The sequence below is a fragment of the Garra rufa genome, chromosome 2 (assembly GCF_049309525.1).
Source record: "Garra rufa chromosome 2, GarRuf1.0, whole genome shotgun sequence".
Classification (NCBI taxonomy): Eukaryota; Metazoa; Chordata; class Actinopteri; order Cypriniformes; family Cyprinidae; genus Garra; species Garra rufa.
This window is the reverse complement of record NC_133362.1, coordinates 19607754-19626747: the sequence shown is the minus strand read 5'-3', so window position 1 is coordinate 19626747 and position 18994 is coordinate 19607754. Positions and strand designations below refer to the sequence as shown.

Below are 18994 nucleotides of genomic sequence, written 5' to 3'. Positions count from 1 at the left end.
TGGTATTTAGATACGCTTGCCGTGCGCTTCTGCTTCACACTTGATTTTTGAGTATATATTCTAGTGTGTGTGTGTGTAGTGTTTGGGTTGATCATTGGGTAGGAAGGATCTGAAAACACTCCCAGGTGCAGCAGAGCGAAATCTTACTATTCCAGTGTATTTCTTGACTCCCACCAACACCAATTAGTTGTGTTACCATACTGTTACCGTACTGTGCTGGGTGGTTTCGAGTTAAGGGATGATGAATGTTTCTAGGACGGCCCCTTTTGGATACTTCTGTCTCCTTTAGGCACTACTTTTCAGAACCAACAACAGTTTAAAAAAACAAAAAAAAAACGTATCCACCTTTTTCTTCACTGCGGAAGTAAGCCTATGGGTGAGACATCCGGTTCATTATTTGCTATAGGGAAGTAATGATGAAAAGAATAACAACGTGCAGTAAACGGTAAAACTGTTTGCACTACAAACAAGTGTGTTCACAATTAAGATAATACATTAAAATAATATGGTAAGACACACCAATTCGCAATATCAAGCAGCAAAACAAGCTGTTTTGTACTGTTAAAAATAGCTGGACCTGGATGAGACCGGAAGCCAGACCCATTTAATAGTTTCCAACTACTGTGCCCACTCTTACCGGATGAAAAATTATTTTATATTTGCACAAGAACAAACGGGTTTTCTTTTTTGCAGCTTATGAACTCTTTGAACTATGGGCATAACCCATGATTAACAAGTTTAAAATATATATAAAATATTCAGCAAACATTCACACTTTTGCCCTTTGTGAAACACAGTTTCTTCTTATCAATGCTGTATATATAATTTGCTCACACTTCTATTCAGAATTTGCAGACTTTAAGATTTTTTAAAATGTTTTTGAAGGAAGTTTCTTTTAAAACAACTGTTTTCTATGTTAATATATTTGAAAATGTAAATTATTCCTGTGATGCAAAGCTGAATTTTCCGCAACCATTACTCTAGTCTTCAATGTCAAATGTCAGGTTTTTTTTTGTAACAGTAGCCAACAATACAGTGTATGGGTCAAATTATTGAAAAAATCTTTAGGATATTAGGTAAAGATCATGTTAGATGAAGATATTTTGTAACATTTCGTACTGTAAATATATCAAAACTTGATTTTTGATTAGTTATATGCATTGCTACAAACTTCATTTGGACAACTTTAAAGGCGATTTTTTTGCACCCTCAGATTCCAGATTTTCAAATGGTTGTATCTCGACCAAATATTGTCCTATCCTAACAAACTATACATCAATGGAAACTTATTGTATGGTCAATTTAAAAAAAAAATTAACCGTTATGACTGGTTTTGTGATCCAGGGTCACAAATGATTCTTTAAAAAAATCATTCTAATATGCTGATTAGCCACTGATGAAATATATATATATATATATATATATATATATATATATACATACATACATACATACATACATACATATATATATATATATATATATATATATATATATATATATACATATACACAGGTCCTTTTAAAAAATTAGCATATTGTGATAAAGTTCATTATTTTCTGTAATGTACTGATAAACATTAGACTTTCATATATTTCATGTGTTTTATCAAGGGCAGGGTCAATGCAGCTAGCTATCAGGAGATTTTGGAGCACTTCATGCTTCCATCTGCTGAAAAGCTTTATGGAGATGAAGATTTCATTTTTCGGCACGACCTGGCACCTGCTCACAGTGCCAAAACCACTGGTAAATGGTTTACTGACCATGGTATTACTGTGCTCAATTGGCCTGCCAACTCTCCTGACCTGAACCTCATAGAGAATCTGTGGGATACTGTGAAGAGAAAGTTGAGAGACGCAAGACCCAACGCTCTGGATGAGCTTAAGGCCGCTATCGAAGCATCCTGGGCCTCCATAACACCTCAGCAGTGCCACAGGCTGATTGCCTCCATGCCACGCCGCATTCAAGCAGTCATTTCTGCAAAAGGATTCCCGACCAAGTATTGAGTGCATAACTGAACATAATTATTTGAAGGTTGACTTTTTTTTTGTATTAAAAACACTTTTCTTTTATTGGTCGGATGAAATATGCTAATTTTTTGAGATAGGAATTTTGGGTTTTCATGAGCTGTATGCCAAAATCATCAATATTAAAACAATAAAAGGCTTGAACTACTTCAGTTGTGTTGTAATGAATCTAAAATATATGAAAGTCTAATGTTTATCAGTACATTGCAGAAAATAATGAACTTTATCACAATATGCTAATTTTTTTGAAAAGGACCTATACAGAAATCCTGAAATGTTTTCATATATATATATATATATATATATATATATATATATATATATATATTTTAGGATTATTTGATGAATAGAAAGTTCAAAGTTTGAAATGGATTTTTTTTTCTGTCACTTTTGATCAATTTTGAGAAAAAGTTCACTTCCAGAACACAAATTTGCACATGTTCTGGTCTTTCTTTCTTCAGTCGTAAAGAAATAGTGTTTTTTTTTTTTTTTTTTTTTTTTTTTAGGAAAACATTTCAGGATTTCTGTCCATGTAGTAGACTTCTATGGTGCCTCTGAGTTTGAACTTCCAAAATGCAGTTTAAATGCAGCTTCAAAGGGGTTTTAAAAAAATACCTGCCAAGGAAGAAGGGTCTTATCTAGTGAAATGATCGGTTATTTTCTAAATTTTTTTTACAATTTATATCCTTTTAAACCTCAAATGCTCATCCTGTCTAGCTCTGCGTCAACTCTGTCTATTCCGGTTCAAGACAGTTAGGGTATGTCGAAAAACTCCCATCCAATCACTGTTTTACCTTTTTGTAAAGGGCGTTTGATCATTTTTTGCATGTTCAGTTGGTAAACACTGGGTTGGTACTTCTGCAGCGATGAAGGACAATTGAACAATGAAATTGGAGGTAAAATGAGATTGGAGTTTTTTCGACCTACTCTTGAATTCTGGAATGTTTTCCTCAAAAAAAAAAAAACTTATCTTCTCAAAAAACGACAGACATGAACATTTTGGATGACATGGGGGTTAGTAAATAATCAGCATTTAATTCTGGATTTGAACTGCTTCTTTAATATCAGTCCATCCCTCAATTTCACTACACAAAAAGTGCAATAACTTTAGTTAAACATCACTTGTTTTTCCCACATCCTGTGCTTCTAAAAGAGCAGCTGAAGGGTGCGCTATGGCGTCTGTTGCATCAACATGAATGTGCTTTTCGTTCAGCCATATATTCGTTTCACTCCTGGTGTGAATGAACCATTCGTCTGTGATTCGTTTAGCTTTTTCGTATCCTGTTTGGTGTGAAAGGGCCTTTAGACTGCATCAAGTGTGTTCACTATGGCAAACCAGCTGGGGGTCCATACAGCTAGAACCCACACTAATGGGCACGGCTGTGATGGACAGGGCAAAGCCGCATATTTCCCCCCTCCTCATCTGTCTGCCCTTACATAACCAGACACATTTTCTCCTCCAGTTATAGATAACAAACACACATGCACAATCACAGCCTGTTATTTGGTGTTGAAAAGGTGTAGGTTGAGATGAATGTGTGCGGTGTTCTCTATGTGATGTGGTTGTTTTCCGCTGTCACCTTTTTTTAATGAGAGAAAAATGGAGGCTTTTAAGAAAATGGCAGCAGCACTTCTAAAAGCCTCAATGGGTGACCTTATGCGGTCCAAAAGTGTGTGTGTACGTGCCCACGTTAAGGTGTGTGCTTGACAGACTGCCGTGCCGATTCACTCCTTGGACCCGAAGACGAGGCTGAGTGCCACCACAGGAAGCTCCTGCCACCTCGCTTCCTGTTTTATACTGGGTTCCCACCGTCACATTCCCAGCATGCTTTGTGCAGTGACCTATACTCAGCAGTTGCCACTCGCGGTGGCTTAGTTAGAGATGCGCACAGATGCACTGTACAAGCGTGGCTTGCCCTTACAGACCCAACGAGGCGTGAACACACACACACACACACACACACACACACACACACACACACACACACACACACAGACAGTGTATTATATAAACATCATCAGAGCTGTCATGCACTGTTAAAGAAAGCAGTACGGTTATTTTTGAAGACACATTATCTAGTGGAATTGCACTGAGAGTGTGTTTGGCCAGCATTGCTACAGTGCATTCTGGGTGCATTCCCGCACACATACATTGATAGACCTTTGTCAGGGTTGATGCCATATTCAGTTTGTTTAATAGTGAAAATGTCAGACCAAAAAATGTGGGTTGAAAAGTTAGATGTGCGCTATAGCTTTAATGGTTGTTCAGTTCAGTTTGCTTTATAATGACATTGTGGTGTTTATCTTTGGCTTCACCATACAAAAGTTTGGGATCAGTAAGATTTTTAATGTTTTTTTTTCAAAGCTGCATTTACTTGATCAAAACAGAAAAAAAAAACTGTAATATTGTGAAATAATATTATTACAATTTAAAGTAGTGGTTTTCTTTTTTATATATTTTAAGACAATTTATTACTGTGATGCAAAGCTGAATCTTCAGCAGCCATAACTCCAGTCTTAAGTGTCACATGATCCTTCAGAAATCATTCTAATATGCTGATTCATTACTTTTATTATCAATGTTGGAAACAGTTGTGCTGCTTAATATTTTATGGGAACCTTTGGTTCTTTTTTCAGGATTTTTTGATGAATAAAAAGGTAAAAAGAACTGCATTTTGTAGTCTTTGCTATCACTTTTTTTATCAATTTAACACATCCTTGGTGAATAAAAATATTAATTTCATTCAAAAGAAGAAAGAACAAAAATTTACTGAATACAAACTTTTGAATGGTGGTTTCTATTGTCACAAAAGATCTCTATTTTAAGTAAATGCTCTTCAAAAGATTAAGCAGCTCAGCTGTTTTCAGCATTGATAATAATGATTTCTGAAGGATTATGTGACAAAGACTGGAGTAATGATTCTGAAAATTCATCTTTGCATCACAGGAATAAATTATAATTTTAAATATATTCACATTCATTCATAAGAAGCTTCTTATGCTCTTATAAGAGACTTAAAAAATGTTAATCTTACTGATCACAAACTTTTGAATGGCAGTGTATACACATATGAAGTTAATTAAAAATCTATACACAGACTAAAAAAGGATTATCCCTTACAGCCTGTTTTACATAGTTTTTTTTTTTAAATTAAACATGGCATTTATCCTCTCCTTGTATTTTAAGAATTTATTACCATCTTGGAGTTTATCTATAATTATAATTGACTTTTTATTGCCAATTTTCTGATTACAAAAAATATTTTGGCAAAAAAATACTTGCTCACTAAGGCTGCATTTATTTGATCAAAAATAAGTTAAAAAAAAAGTTGGGAAAAAAGTTAAGTTTTTACAAGTTATTAAAAAATATAGTTGTGCTGCTGGGATAAGCAAGATTTAAGGAAGGAAGAAAGAAAGGAAGGAAGAAAGAAAGGAAGAAATAGAAAGAAAGAGAGAGGAGAAGAATGAGAGAAAAGAAAGAGAGGAGGAGAACGAGAGAAAAAGAAAGAGAGAGGAGAAAAATTAGAGAAAAAGAGGGAGGAGAAAAAGTAAGAAAGACGAGAAAATTGAGAGAGATGAGAAAAATGGGAGAAAAAGAAAGAAATGAGACAAAAAGAGCAATAAAAAAGAAAAGAAAGAAAAAAGAAAGATAAATATTGATTGAAAGAATGAAAAAGAAAAGAGAAAAATTAGATAAAAAGAAAAAAGAGGGAAATAAAATAAATATTTATGAAAAGAGAAAAGGAGAAAGAAAATGAGAGAAAAAGAAAGAACATGGTACTTTTATTCAGCAAGGACAAATTTAATTGAGCAAAATGTGATATTAAAAACATTTATAATGTTACAAAAATCAAAGTATCCTGAAACTAATGGACAGATTCCCCCAAAATATGAATTGTTATTAAAATTAATAACAGGAAGCAATGTTTCCTGAGCACCCAATTAGCATAAAGTAATGAAGTAATTGGCTGCTAAAAATTCAGCTTTTCAATCACAGGAATAGATTAAATTTTAATATATAATGAAATGGAAAGAAGTTAAATAAATTTGTCATAGTATTTCACATTATTACTGTTTTTACTGTATTTTTGATCTATTTTTGATCAAATAAATGCAGTCTTGGTGAGCGTGTTTCTTTCAAAAACAAAAAAAAAAATCCCATATACTTGCCCTCTTTATTTTTTTAGTTATTTTTTTGTACGGTTTGCGTCCTATTCAGCTGTTAAAAGCATGTCAGGTAGAGTGCAGGGCTTCAGTGCGGGCTCCTGAAGCACAACAACTGGCCCCTGTCCCTGAACCAGACCGGTACAATCAGCACCAGCCTTTTGAAGTGTTACCCGAGCATAGCTGGAGGGTCCTCGAGTTCTTTGAGGTTTCTGGGTGAAGTACAGTGCCGCTCTCTTCTCCTTTCTTTTCTCCCTCTGTCCTCTCTCTCTCTTTCTCTCTCCTCCCTCTTTGGCAGAGCTGATGGAAGGGATTAGGAAGGAAGTGAAAAGAGAGAGAGATAGGGGCTCTTGTCGCCAGGGTTACCCGCGCCCCCAGAAGTGGAAGATGGAGGGCAGAAGGGACTATTGTTTATTTTGACAAATGCTCTCTTGTAGCCTTGAGGTGACATTGATGAAACGACACGGCCCCTCAATTTTCAGCGAGACAGGTGCTACAAAGGGAACGAATGACGTGTGTTTGTGTTTGGCGCATCTTACGTCGGCCATGTTGCATTGTTTACGTGCATTCATGAGCTACAGGCTTATAAATCTAGGGTGACTCCTCAATGAAGTGGGCAGAGACCTGGGGACCACTGAGGCAGCCGTAAATCTTAGGTGTACCTACACATGCAAAGTCCCAGCGAGCCCCGCTCTGGATGTTTAGACACTGAATAATTTATTTGGCCTGCCTTTTAATTGAGTTTTCAGGGGAGGGCCGCCTCACACACCCAGGGTGCTCCGTGTTTGTAGGCTCTCCCAAAAATATGTTATCTCACTACCCAGCTGCTGAAAGCATCCTTTGCTTGTTCTCCTCAGATCTAAATATAGCATGCCTCAGCCTTTCCGAGGAAATTTTTATACAGCACTTTCTTCTTCACATCTCCCGCGGACTTGTTTACAGCATCCGGTTGCAGTTTCGCAGAGGTGAATGGTGAATTATTAGCCAGTGTACGGTGACTGAGAGACTCGCTCGCATCTGCTGCGACCAGCTGTGGAGATAATGAATGGACTGGGGAAGTGGAAAATGAGAGGAAGTAGAAAGCTCATGATGACCTGTCACATCCGAGAATCCGAAATTGCCCTGTTCGTACGCTAGAGGCCATCATCCATCCTTGAAGAAGAGCTGAGCTTAGACGGGGTCATAGGTCATGACCCCTCCATTGCAGAACTGCCATGTTTGTCTGACTTCTGCTCTTGGCTGGTTATCAGAGACCTTGTTTATACCTGGCATTAACATCCATGTCTGTGCTGTGTGGCTTGACTGTAGACTGTAGGACATGAATGGTAGAAATGATTCGGTTTGCTATGCTGTTTATGTTAGCTACAGTCTGTGCTGCAAATTATGTCGCAGACAGGCGCTTTCAGCATCCTTGATTATAATGAGAGTAATTTCGTTTTGACACATCATGTCTGCAGTGTTTGCGAGTGATGTGGAGACGGTATAACGGTAGGTTGTTTATGGTCGCCCAGCAATGTGGCAGCAAATCAACTGATGTGCTGTCACAGCTGTACGTATATGTATATTTTATGATTTTGAATATGGCTCATCCAGTAATATTATTTATAATGTATTACTGCTATAAATCTTTTGTTTTTAACTTAAATGCTACACAGTTTCAGACAGCTGTTGATGCTAGACTTATTGTTCATTAGTTATGTTGGATCTTTAAAAGAAACATTTAATTTGTAAACTATTGAATTATTGCTTAAAGAGATCTGTCATTAATTACTCATCCTCATGTCGTTTCAAACCCATAATACCTTTGTTCATCTTCAAAACACAAATTAACATATTTTGTGAAAAAGGCCTAACAGACTATTTTAACGATGTCTTTACATGGCGTTGATGAGGGTCAGAAAGCTCTCGGATTTAATCAAAAATATCTTAATTTGTGTTCTGAAGATGAATGAAGGTCTTACGGGTTTGTAACAACATGAGGGTAAGGAATGAATGACAGTTTTTGGCTGAACTATCCTTATAAAATAGATTTTTAATTAAATTATTCAACACAAAAAAAAAAAAAAGTCACAATTGCAAGATATGAACTCGTAATTCTCAGAAATAAAGAGTCAGAATTGAGTTTGTATCTCCCAATTCTGACTTCATTTCTCAGAGTTATGACTATTTCTCAGAATTGCGACTTCATATCTTGCAGTTCTGGCTTTATTTCTCAGAATTGTGACTATTTGTCAGAATTGCAACTATATCTTGCAATTCCAACTATTTCTCAGAGTTGTAAATTTATGTCTTCCAATTGCGACTTTATATCTTGCAATTCTGACTATATTTTTCTGAATTGTGACTTTGTCTTGCAATTTTGGATTTATTTCTCTGTATTTGTGACTTTATTTTTCAGAATTGCGACTTTATTTATTGCGACTTTTGTTTATGTCTCACAATTCTGAGAGAAATGGTCAGAATTGTGAGATTACCTTTTGCAATTACCTTTTATTTTTTATTCAGTGGCGAAAATGGGCTTCTGTAGTTTTCACAGTCCTGGAGCACCTGGAAAAAAAAAATCACGGAACTTCAAAGGAAACTTTTCCAGGGCCTGGGATATTCATAGACAATCTTAAAAGCACACAAGGACATTTCTATAGTTATAGAAAAAATATAATTTGTCATGGTTAATCTTGACTTTTTGGGTTATCTATTCATGTATTTGTAAGAATCCTTAACGTCATTGACAAATTATGGAAATTTATTAGTCAGAACGTGTGGGAATCCTGTAATAAGCACGTTCAGTCCCCACTGCAGCGTTTCAGTCCAGCAGGGAGGGTGTGGAGAGAGTTCCTCCAGCACTTCCACTCCGCAGGGGCACCGCACCCTTCACTGCACCGGGCTCCACTCAATGACAAATTAACCCTCTTTAATTGTGGGTGAGTTATGCAGCTCCTGGTGCAGCGGTGTGAGACACAATCTTGCAGCCTTTTATTGGGCTAATAAATCTGGGAGGGTGGCAGACGGAGCCTGTGCAGCCAGCCGGATGGTAGTTTGGGGTGGGTGAGAGATAAGAGACTGGAAACCCGCTCTCTCTCATTACCGCAGTTTCGCCAGAGTTTTTCCAGCGCGCTGGGGGAATCTTATCAGCCTGTTCACGCGTTGCCCGTCCTCTTTTGTCACCCGAGCACAGGACAGAAACAAGATAGCATTAATATCCTGAGCAATCATGCAGGATAAATTATGAACATGCTTGAAAGTGAAGAAACAGTGCGGTATTGTTTGTTATGCTAATGGCTGTATTTGTTGCGTATGTGTGCGATTTTTCTATTCAGGAGCTGTGTGGGTGGCACAGGGTCAGTGGTTTACTCTACTGTTGCTTGATGGGCTTGCAAACCCATGCCAGGCGTCCTGCAGGCAGAATACAGATCCCATCCCCCCTGCAACCACGGATACGGCTCCGTGCTGCGAGAGAGCGTGAGACGGAGGAAGCGAATTGGACGTGTCCTAAGATGGCTGACAGGTGTAGATAAAGCCAAAGAGGGCGGGTGAAGCACAGAAATCCATTTCCCAGCAAACCCTGTGATTTATAGCCCGTCAGGAGCGGTGCTCTCACCAGCGCCAACAGACCAGCCGAGAGCTGTCAGGACCGCTCCAGTGCGCCCACACCCCCCAATCCGTCCGCTTCCACGCGCAACTTTTCACCCGAAAGCTATCGACTTCTTGCACTCAGTTTCTCGAACAGAACTGAAAGAAACAGCCTCCGTCTCTACCGTCAGAGCACTATCGTCCGCCCCCGTGCTATTACAGTCACTTCTGAGAGCTGAATATTACACACCAGGCTTAAGATAATCACATGCAGTCTGTATTGTAGCCCAATTCACATTTTTCTTCTGGCTTTTTGATGAGATCAGGAGTCTCACAATGTAGTTTATTCAGGTACCTGCGGCTATTGACTGTTGATTCAGGTGGGCTACCTGCTGCATTCATCCGGCGCTCGAATCGAATTTTCTTATCACGACTGCGAAATTCCATCGTTTAGATATTGGTTTTCAGCATCACAGCACAATGCGGTTTATTCGATGCCAAGGCATGGCAAAATTACACGACGGAGCTTGAGGCGGCACCGTGACTCAGAAGATTTATTTTAAACCGCTGTTTCTTCACCGCCTGTTATGATGGCGTTATCTGTTTCAGATAATGGGAAGTGCTTTACTGCAGGTCTAAAATCTGTCTGTTTTCTCTCTCTTTCCCCGCAGGACCTCGATGGGCCTCTTGGAATCTTGGGGTGTTTATTTGTATTCGCTGTGCTGGAATACACCGGAACCTGGGAGTGCATATATCACGTGTCAAATCAGTCAACCTGGACCAATGGACCCCCGAGCAGATACAAGTATGTGTGTTTTCGTGTTACGCTTGACTGTGTTGGTTGCCTTTTTCTTTCCTATGGGGCTTAAATGGATGTTTTGGGCCTTTTGATGACCCAACTTTCATTCAACAGATTAAGGCAGTACTGCTATTTCACAATGTATAGCATTTGTTTATTACATTCTTTACCATTCAAAAGTTTGTTGGTAAGAATTTCATATTTTTTTTTACCAAGGCTGCTTTTATTTAAACAAAAAATAGAGCAAAACAGTAATATTGCAAACTTTTATTACAATGTTAAATAAGTGTTTTCTATTTTAATATATTTTAAAATGTAATTTATTTCTATGAAAGCTGAAAATGCAGACATTAGTCCAACCTTCAGTGTTACTAAAGTGTGAATCTTCAGAAATTATTCTAATATGTTGATTTGGTGCTCAGGAAATTTTGAAAACTTTTTTTCAGGATATTTTTTATGGATAATGCAGAGTTTATTAGAAATAGAAATCCTTTGTAACATTCAAAATAATTTACTCTGACACTGAATGGATATAATGTGTCCTTGTTGTGTAGAAGTGTTGATTTGTTTGGGGAAAATAACTCCAAACTTTTGAATGGTAGTGTGCATTTATTTTTGTTTTTCAAATGGAAACATTTCACTATCGATTCACCGATATTGCGAATCCAGCCAAGACTTACCAATAATTATTTTTATGTAAAGGTTAATATTATAAATCGGTACTATGACTAGTAAAATAAAACACTAAAACTACAATAAATATTTTAAAAGTGAGATTAGGCATTACATTATGATTTATCGTGTGATTTATTATATTGTAGTATATTATATTTTAAATAATAATAAATGTATATAATATAATGCTTCAATTTATATTTGATTATTATATTATATTATATTATATTATATTATATTATATTATATTATATTATAATATTTTATATTTATTATATTCCAAATAATAAAATATAATATAATACTTCAATTTATATATGATATAATATAATATAATATAATATAATATAATATAATATAATATAATATAATATAATATAATATATTATAAACACAAAATAGCTGATATCCATTTGCACATCTTTTTACCAAAGTAACTAGTTAGCTAACACATATGTGACCCTGGACCACAAAACCAGTCATAAGGATATTTTTTTTAAATTGAGATTTATACAGCATCTAAAAGCCATTGATGTATGGTATATTTGGCTAAAATACAGCTAATTGAAAATCTGAAATCTGAGGCTGCCAAAAAATCCAAATTATTTACTAAATTATTAACATTACTAAAAAAAAATTGGGTTTTGATATTTACAGTAAAAAATGTACAAAATATCTTCATGGAACATGATCTTTACTATATATCCTAATGATTTTAGGCATAAAAATATTTTATAATTTTGACCCCTTACAATGCAGTGTTGGCTATTGCTACAAATATACCCTTGCTACTTACCAATAGTTTTGTGGTCCAGGCTCACATATGTGACCCTGGACCACAAAACCAGTCATAAGGTAAAATTTTACAAAACTGAGATGTATACAACATATGAAAGCTCAATAAATAAGCTTTCTATTGATGTATGGTTTGTTAGGATAGGACAATATTTGGCCGAGATACATCTATTTGAAAATCTGGAATCTGAGAAAATCACCTTTAAAGTTGTCCAAATTAAGTTTTTAACAATGCATATTACTAATCAAAAATTACATTTTGATACATTTATAGTAGGAATTTTACAAAAGATCTTAATGGAGCATGATCTTTACTTAATTTCCTAATGATTTTTGGCATAAAAGAAAAATCTATAATTTTGACCCGTACAATGTATTTTGGCTATTGCTACAAATATACCCCAGCGACTTAAGACTGGTTTTGTGGTCCAGGGTCACATATGAGGTTTTATCCAAATTGCAAACCCAAACCCAGTAAATTTTGTAAAAGTATGTTTGTCATAATTGTGGTGGAGACGGTGACTAAGCCCGCATAAAAATCCTTGTTGAGCCGTTCCTGAAATTATTAGGACACCTGTTTATCTAGTGTGGTGTGAGTGATGGCTTAATAACACACTGCTTCATGTAGTCCAGACAACCCTCATTCATATTACAGGTGTAGTCGAATTTGTGTGTCTGTGTGTGTTGTGCTGTAAAAAGCAGTGTGGCTTGAAAGATTTATGAGTTTTTAAGCTACCAAAAGAGAGTCCTGCATCTCCCCTTTGCATATTAATTGACGTCTGGATGGATAATTAATTCTTGACGGGTAATTACTTGTCTGTTTTTCAGCATCTTTTCTTCCTTCAGTCTGATCCATCATCCTCATATTAATTTGTCTCTGACAGATTCGGACGTACGTGACATTGAACTCATAATGCAAATACGTGTAATTTGTATATGTATGAAATGGCTTCGATTACACGTTTAATTAAGAATCAGGGCCGTAAAACCCACACAGACTGAGCTTGAGCTTATAACCATTTTTTTGTAAGTCTGTTTCAGGTTGAAAGGTCATAAGTTTTACCACTAGCTTTATTAGGAAGTTAAGAACTGTGAATCATGGTACAGATATTTTGCACCATCACTCTCGTTGCCCCGGCGATTGTACACACAGCAACCAATCAAATTCCACCGCCTCAAAGAATGAATGAGGTTGTTCTTTATTCAGAGGTCATTGCAGTTCTTTGACATTGAGAAAGAGAAAGAGAGATCAGTATACCTCTTTTTACGGGTCAATACTGAATACATATCAGCATAAGAAATACATTTATTTTTCCCCTCAGGTCATCATTTATGCGTTTTAAAATGATGTGAAGAGATGCATTGGTTTCCAGAGTTTATACTTATTTGGACGACCTGCTTCAAGAATTGAACTTGATAAATCATGTATATAACGTATTTTAATAATGGACAAGTACACTAATCTAGTTTCATCCCAGTTGACAAAACTCTGAAAAGTCTGTTTGAGAATTAATTCTTTAAATTTATTTATCTAGGTGCTTGCTTTTTCTCCTTTCAGGTGGACTTTGGGATAAATAGGTGGTTTGTGTTCTTCTTTTTCACCTGTTATCTTGTTTTTGTCTGTCTTTCTCTATTTAGAGTGTGCAGAGCATGGGCAACACCAAGGCACGACAACTGTATGAAGCTCATCTCCCAGAAAACTTCAGACGGCCGCAAACTGACCAGTATCCTTGAGTCTGCCTGTGTAATTCTGGTTATATTACGCTTTGGGCTTTGCTTGTTATTCTGTAAAAGTCAGCATCAACTTTCTACTTAGAGGCTGAGTTTAGAGTGTGGTACAGATGCATTTTTAGTTGTCTGTAGAAAAATTGATATGATTAAAGTGAAGAATCCCTTTTCTTGGCTCTAGAAAAGACAAATTGTGAATTTGTAATATGAAAAGTTTTCTTGCTGCTGCCAAATTCACACAAACTCAGATTCTGTAGCCAACACTAGCAACTTTTCTTTTGTATGCAACAGGAAGGGTTTAAAGCTGGGGTGCCCAACCCTATTCCTGAAGATCTACCATCCTACAAAGATCAGCTCCAACCCTGATCAAACACCTGAACCAGCCGGTTAATCCCTTTAGGTAGCACTTGATAATTGCAGACAGTTGTGTTGGAGCAGGGCTGGAACTAAAGTCTGCAGGTAGGTAGATCTCCAGGAACAAGGTTGGCTAGCCCTGGTTTAGAGTATGTATGTAACAAATTTGCATATGAATTTGTAGTGACTGGTCGAACACATTTAGGCTCCACCCTGGAGCTAACTGTTAACATTGAGATCTCAAAGGAATTGTCCCATTTCCCATATTACTATAACTCTTTCTTGTCAAACCTAATTCTCTGAGCAGCGGATGACAACGCAGGGGCGCACTAGTGAGTTTGGAATGTAGTTTTGCCATGGCTTGAAGGCAGATCTTATTTTTCAGAGAAATGGAAGAATACCATATATAAAAAGTTGGATGTTTCAATGCTGAATGAATTCATTTTACTCAGAACAAAGTTTAAAAAAAAAACCCTTGGTCTTCTGCTCACAAAAATCTGCTTCATGAATATGCATGAATATTCTTCTTGTAGCTTAAGAGGTCTTTTTTTCTTTGTCCTCGAGACATTCTGTACCTTTTTGTTTCTTGAGATATTTAGCTTTAGGTGATTGAACTTTTTCAGAGCAGGGTCATGATATTATTTATGGCTTGAAAACTGAGGGAAAGGAGAACGTATGTCCTGTAAACTTTGCTGTATGACTATGCAATATGTTTTTTTTGTTTATTTGGGGGCATTTTTGCATTGTTCTTGATAGGAAAGTGGAGGTCTGAGAGGAAGTGAGTGGGAGAGAGAGAGACAGAGAAACAGGGGCATGGGAGCAGGAAAGGTCTACAAGGTGGGACTCAAACTCTGGACACCTGAAGCGCAGCAGTTGCGATTAACATGACATGCTTTACTTGACATGCAATTTTTTTTTACAGTGGTAGCCAAAATTATTAGAACACTAGTATTTTCACCAGTTAAAACATGGTTTTAAATCAGTTATTTCTATCTTTTGCTGTAGTGTGTCAGTAGGAAATATCAGTTTACAATTCTAAACGTTCATTTTGCTATTAATTGTAAAAATCCAGAAATATTTGAAATATTTGTTTGCACAAGGATTCTGACAACTGCCAGTTCTCCACACAGAGATTTGATTTCATCATCCAGTCTGTTTGAAATGACATGAAGAAACAGAACAAACTGAGACAGACTAAATTCAGACGAACTGTGGCAACGTCTCCAAGATGCTTCAAGAATCCTGCAAAGCTACCTGAAAAACTATGTGCAAGTGCACACAAGAGCAAAAGCTGCTTTAAACGCAAAGGATGGTCACATCAAATGTTGATTTAATTTATATAACAGAAGTTAATTGAAGAAAATCTAGGTATGACATTATTTTTGACAGCATCCTCATTTTACAGCATTTTTACACGAGTGCCTGAAATTATTCACAGTGCTGTAGCTTTGCAGGTAGGTTTCTTGAAGTATCTTAGAGATATTTCCACAGTTCTTTTGGATTTAGTCCGTCTCAGTTTGTTCTGTTTCTTCATGTCATTCCAGACAGACTGAATGATGATGAGATCAGATCTCTGTGCGAAGCACTTGCTGTTGTCAGACTCATTGTGCAAACAAAGATCTCACTGGATTATTACAATTAATGGCAAAATGAATGCTGTTACTGACACACTACAGCAAAAGATAGAAATAACTGACTTAAAACCATTTTTAGCTGGTGAAAATATTAGTGTTCTAATAAATTTGGCCACCACTGTGCATTAATAATAATAATGCATGGTAATTGTAGGTATGCTAAAAAGGTGCCGCCATCAAACTCCAATGATTATTTCTGCTTATTATTTTTGTGCTTATTACGTGCCATGTTTTTTATTATTAATTTTTTTTTTGCACGTGCAGTACCTTACAAAAGTTTGGTGTCTGTAAGATTTGTTTTATCAGATTTATTTAGCAAAGATGCATTAATGATTACAAACAACAGTAAAGACATTTATGATGTTACGAAAGATTTCTGTTTCATTAAAGAATCCTGAAAAAAATATTAAGCAAAGCACTGATAAAATGTTTCTAGAGCACAAAATTAGCATGATAAAATGATTTCTGAAGTTTCATGTGACACTGAAAACTGGTGCAATGACTTCTGAAAATGTATCAAAATAGAAAACAGTTGTTTTAAATTGTAATAATATTTCACAGAATTACTGCTTTTACTGTATTTTTAATCAATTAAATGCAGCGTTGGTGAGCATAAAAGACTTCTTTCCTTAATATCTTAAAGCCCTCAAACTTTTGAGTAGTGGTGTTTTTAACAATTGCACATTACTGTGAGGTATTGATTTCTCGATGTCTTTATTTTTACGTTTCATTTGTCAACAACTCAAACACCTTGTAGTTCCATCATAAAGTATAAAGAAAAATCCAGTTGGGAATTCCTGGTCTATTGTTGGTGAATGTGGCAGGCAGAAGCCTGTGAGACTTCACACCTCGGGCTGCAGAGGTTTAGAGAAAACAGCTGCTGTTTTCAGCACCTTCACACATAGACGAGCTGAACAGGAACCTCCTCACCGCTTGGGCCTAACAGGAAGTCTCCGCATGTCTTTCATCCCTCCGCCTCATCCCTCTTGCCTCGGGTATCCTCCTCCGTCCTATTTCACACCATCAGTCTAATTGGGTGTGTGTGGCGGCCGGGATAATTCCATATTCTCCTCATTGGCGCCTTCAGAAACCCTAATTGAATTTCCCTGGCATCCGCAGCCTCTTATCAGCGCTCCTGCGTTTGGTGTGGCTATGGAAATGGCTTCATTTGTATGCTGACCGATGAGGTACAATATTCTTAACCGTCAAAATGGATTAATCCGGACAGCAGAGGTGAGCTTCCTCCGCAAACCGGCTTTGATGGAATTTGCTTTATCACAGGTGTGGTTTCTTCAGATGGAAATGCGGATCTTTTGTGCGCCAGTGTGGGGGTCTTTCACTCTCTCTCGCCCTCTCTCACTTCCCACTTATCGCCGCTTCCCTCTCGTGATCTCTCTAATGGAAAAGTTGGCCGTGTTAATATAAACGTCAGATCGGCGGAGAGAGGAAATTTGAAGTTCTCTCTCTTCTCTTGCTCATTGCGAATGGCGGAGGTACTTTCATTTGGTGTGCTAGTTTTTTTTTCTCTCATATTTTTCAGGCTGTTTTTTTCTTTTTTTCTTTTTTTCTTTTTTTTTTAACTGTATAACTCATTTATCTTTCTCCTATTTATGCCGGTGCTATTTTTTTATGCGTCATCTTTCTTTCCGGCTTCTCTCTGTAACTTTTGCATCATGTCCTTACTCGGCATGATGCAACAAAGCATCTTTAAGTTTAGGAATGTGCAAATCTCCACATTTCCAAAATCGACTCGTCTAGATGCCTAAAGCAGTACTCGACTGATCGTCTTAAAGAAGCCCTGCATAATTAAGTGTTCCTGAGGATTTTTAATTAGCTGTTTCAGGTGTGTTTGATTAGGGTTTGAGCTGAACTTTGCAACAAGGTATATCTCCAGAAACAGGATTGGCCTGATTTGCATATGTTTTTGCATTCAGAAACGGTAGACTGAGCACAGCCGAACAGAACTCTCTCAAGTGTTTCACAACACGTTTTCGAAAGTAGGTGCTTTAAAGGGTATTAATGTAAAGACGCTTGAAACTTTTCCAAGAGGGTTTTATGGTGTAACTGGCTAGCAGCTAAAGCACGGCAAGCTGTCTGTATGCTAATTAAAGCATCACAGCTAAAATTATATCAACACGCACAGTAATTCCGTGTTGGTGATTTTGATAATTTTAATTACACTGCTGTTTAAAAGTTTGTAGTCATTAAATTTTTTTAGATTAATAAAAAATTTATAAAAAAATTAATTAAAAAAAAAATTTTTCAGCAAAGATGCATTAAATTGATCAGTAGTTCTAGTAAAGACAGAGAAATCTTTTGTAACATCATAAAGTCCAAATAAATTTTGGATGTAAACTTTTGAATAGAATGAAGAAGTACTGCCCTTCAGAAGCTGCAGAAGATACTTACATGTTTACCAGAGGACAAAATAAGTTAAATTTACCCTGATTACCCTGAAACAATTCAGTCAAAATTTTAATAATATTTTACACTATTACTGTTTTTGCTGTTTTTATCAAAAAATACAGCTTTGGGTGCAGCCTTGCTTCTTTCAAAAACATTTTTTTAAAAATCATACCAACCTCAAACTTTTGAAAGGTAGTGTATTTTATTCAGTTGTATTGTTTAAAATTGCTCCCCTATGCACCACTTGAAATTCTTCCCAGACCACCAGTTTGAGAACCGCTGATCTTTTGTTCTGAGGATGCTACAGGGGTTTTGTCGCTCACCCCTCTCTCTTTCTTGCGTTCTTTCTTTTCCTGCCACCTGCTTCTTTGCCCTGATCCATATTTCATCAGATGCATTATTGTATTGTGATCAGGGATTCATGAGAGTGTAAATCCAATAAAGCTGCGTGAACCGGTCCTCTTAGCATTTTACTGTCGCTGTATAAATTCGCACTGTTAACAGGGAGTGAGATTCAGAGAGCGTGTGTTTTGATTTGTCTTTGGCCCCACTCTGTGCGTGTGTGTTTGCTGTGAAAAGAATAGAAAAAAAAAACGGACTTGGGAGGATTTAGGCCATCTTTGTTTGATCCTGAGTTTTTCTTTCTTTCTAGATGCAGAATGCAGAGTTGTGTTCAGTTTGTGGTCCAAGTGGGGTGTTAGTGCTCTGGTGTTTTAATGGTGAGGAGAGAAAACAGAAAGTCTGAGAGGGCTGGCCTCTTTACTGCAGGGTTTACGTTGTAGCTGAGCAAGATGCCAATTAAATCTTTGTAGCCAAAGTGAGATTTGCCATCCAAAAGAAAC

General features: G+C 36.7%; 1 protein-coding gene across 3 annotated transcripts in view; it reads left to right on the top strand.

The window, feature by feature from the left end:
• smap1 (small ArfGAP 1) overlaps window positions 1-18994 on the top strand; it is a 148426-nt gene that overhangs the window by 23013 nt on the left and 106419 nt on the right. For all 3 annotated transcript variants that reach the window (XM_073833838.1, XM_073833837.1, XM_073833836.1), the window contains exons 2-3: window positions 10433-10566; window positions 13669-13754. In XM_073833838.1, coding sequence (XP_073689939.1) covers window positions 10433-10566; window positions 13669-13754 — 220 coding nt within the window. The remainder of the gene's footprint in view (window positions 1-10432; window positions 10567-13668; window positions 13755-18994) is intronic.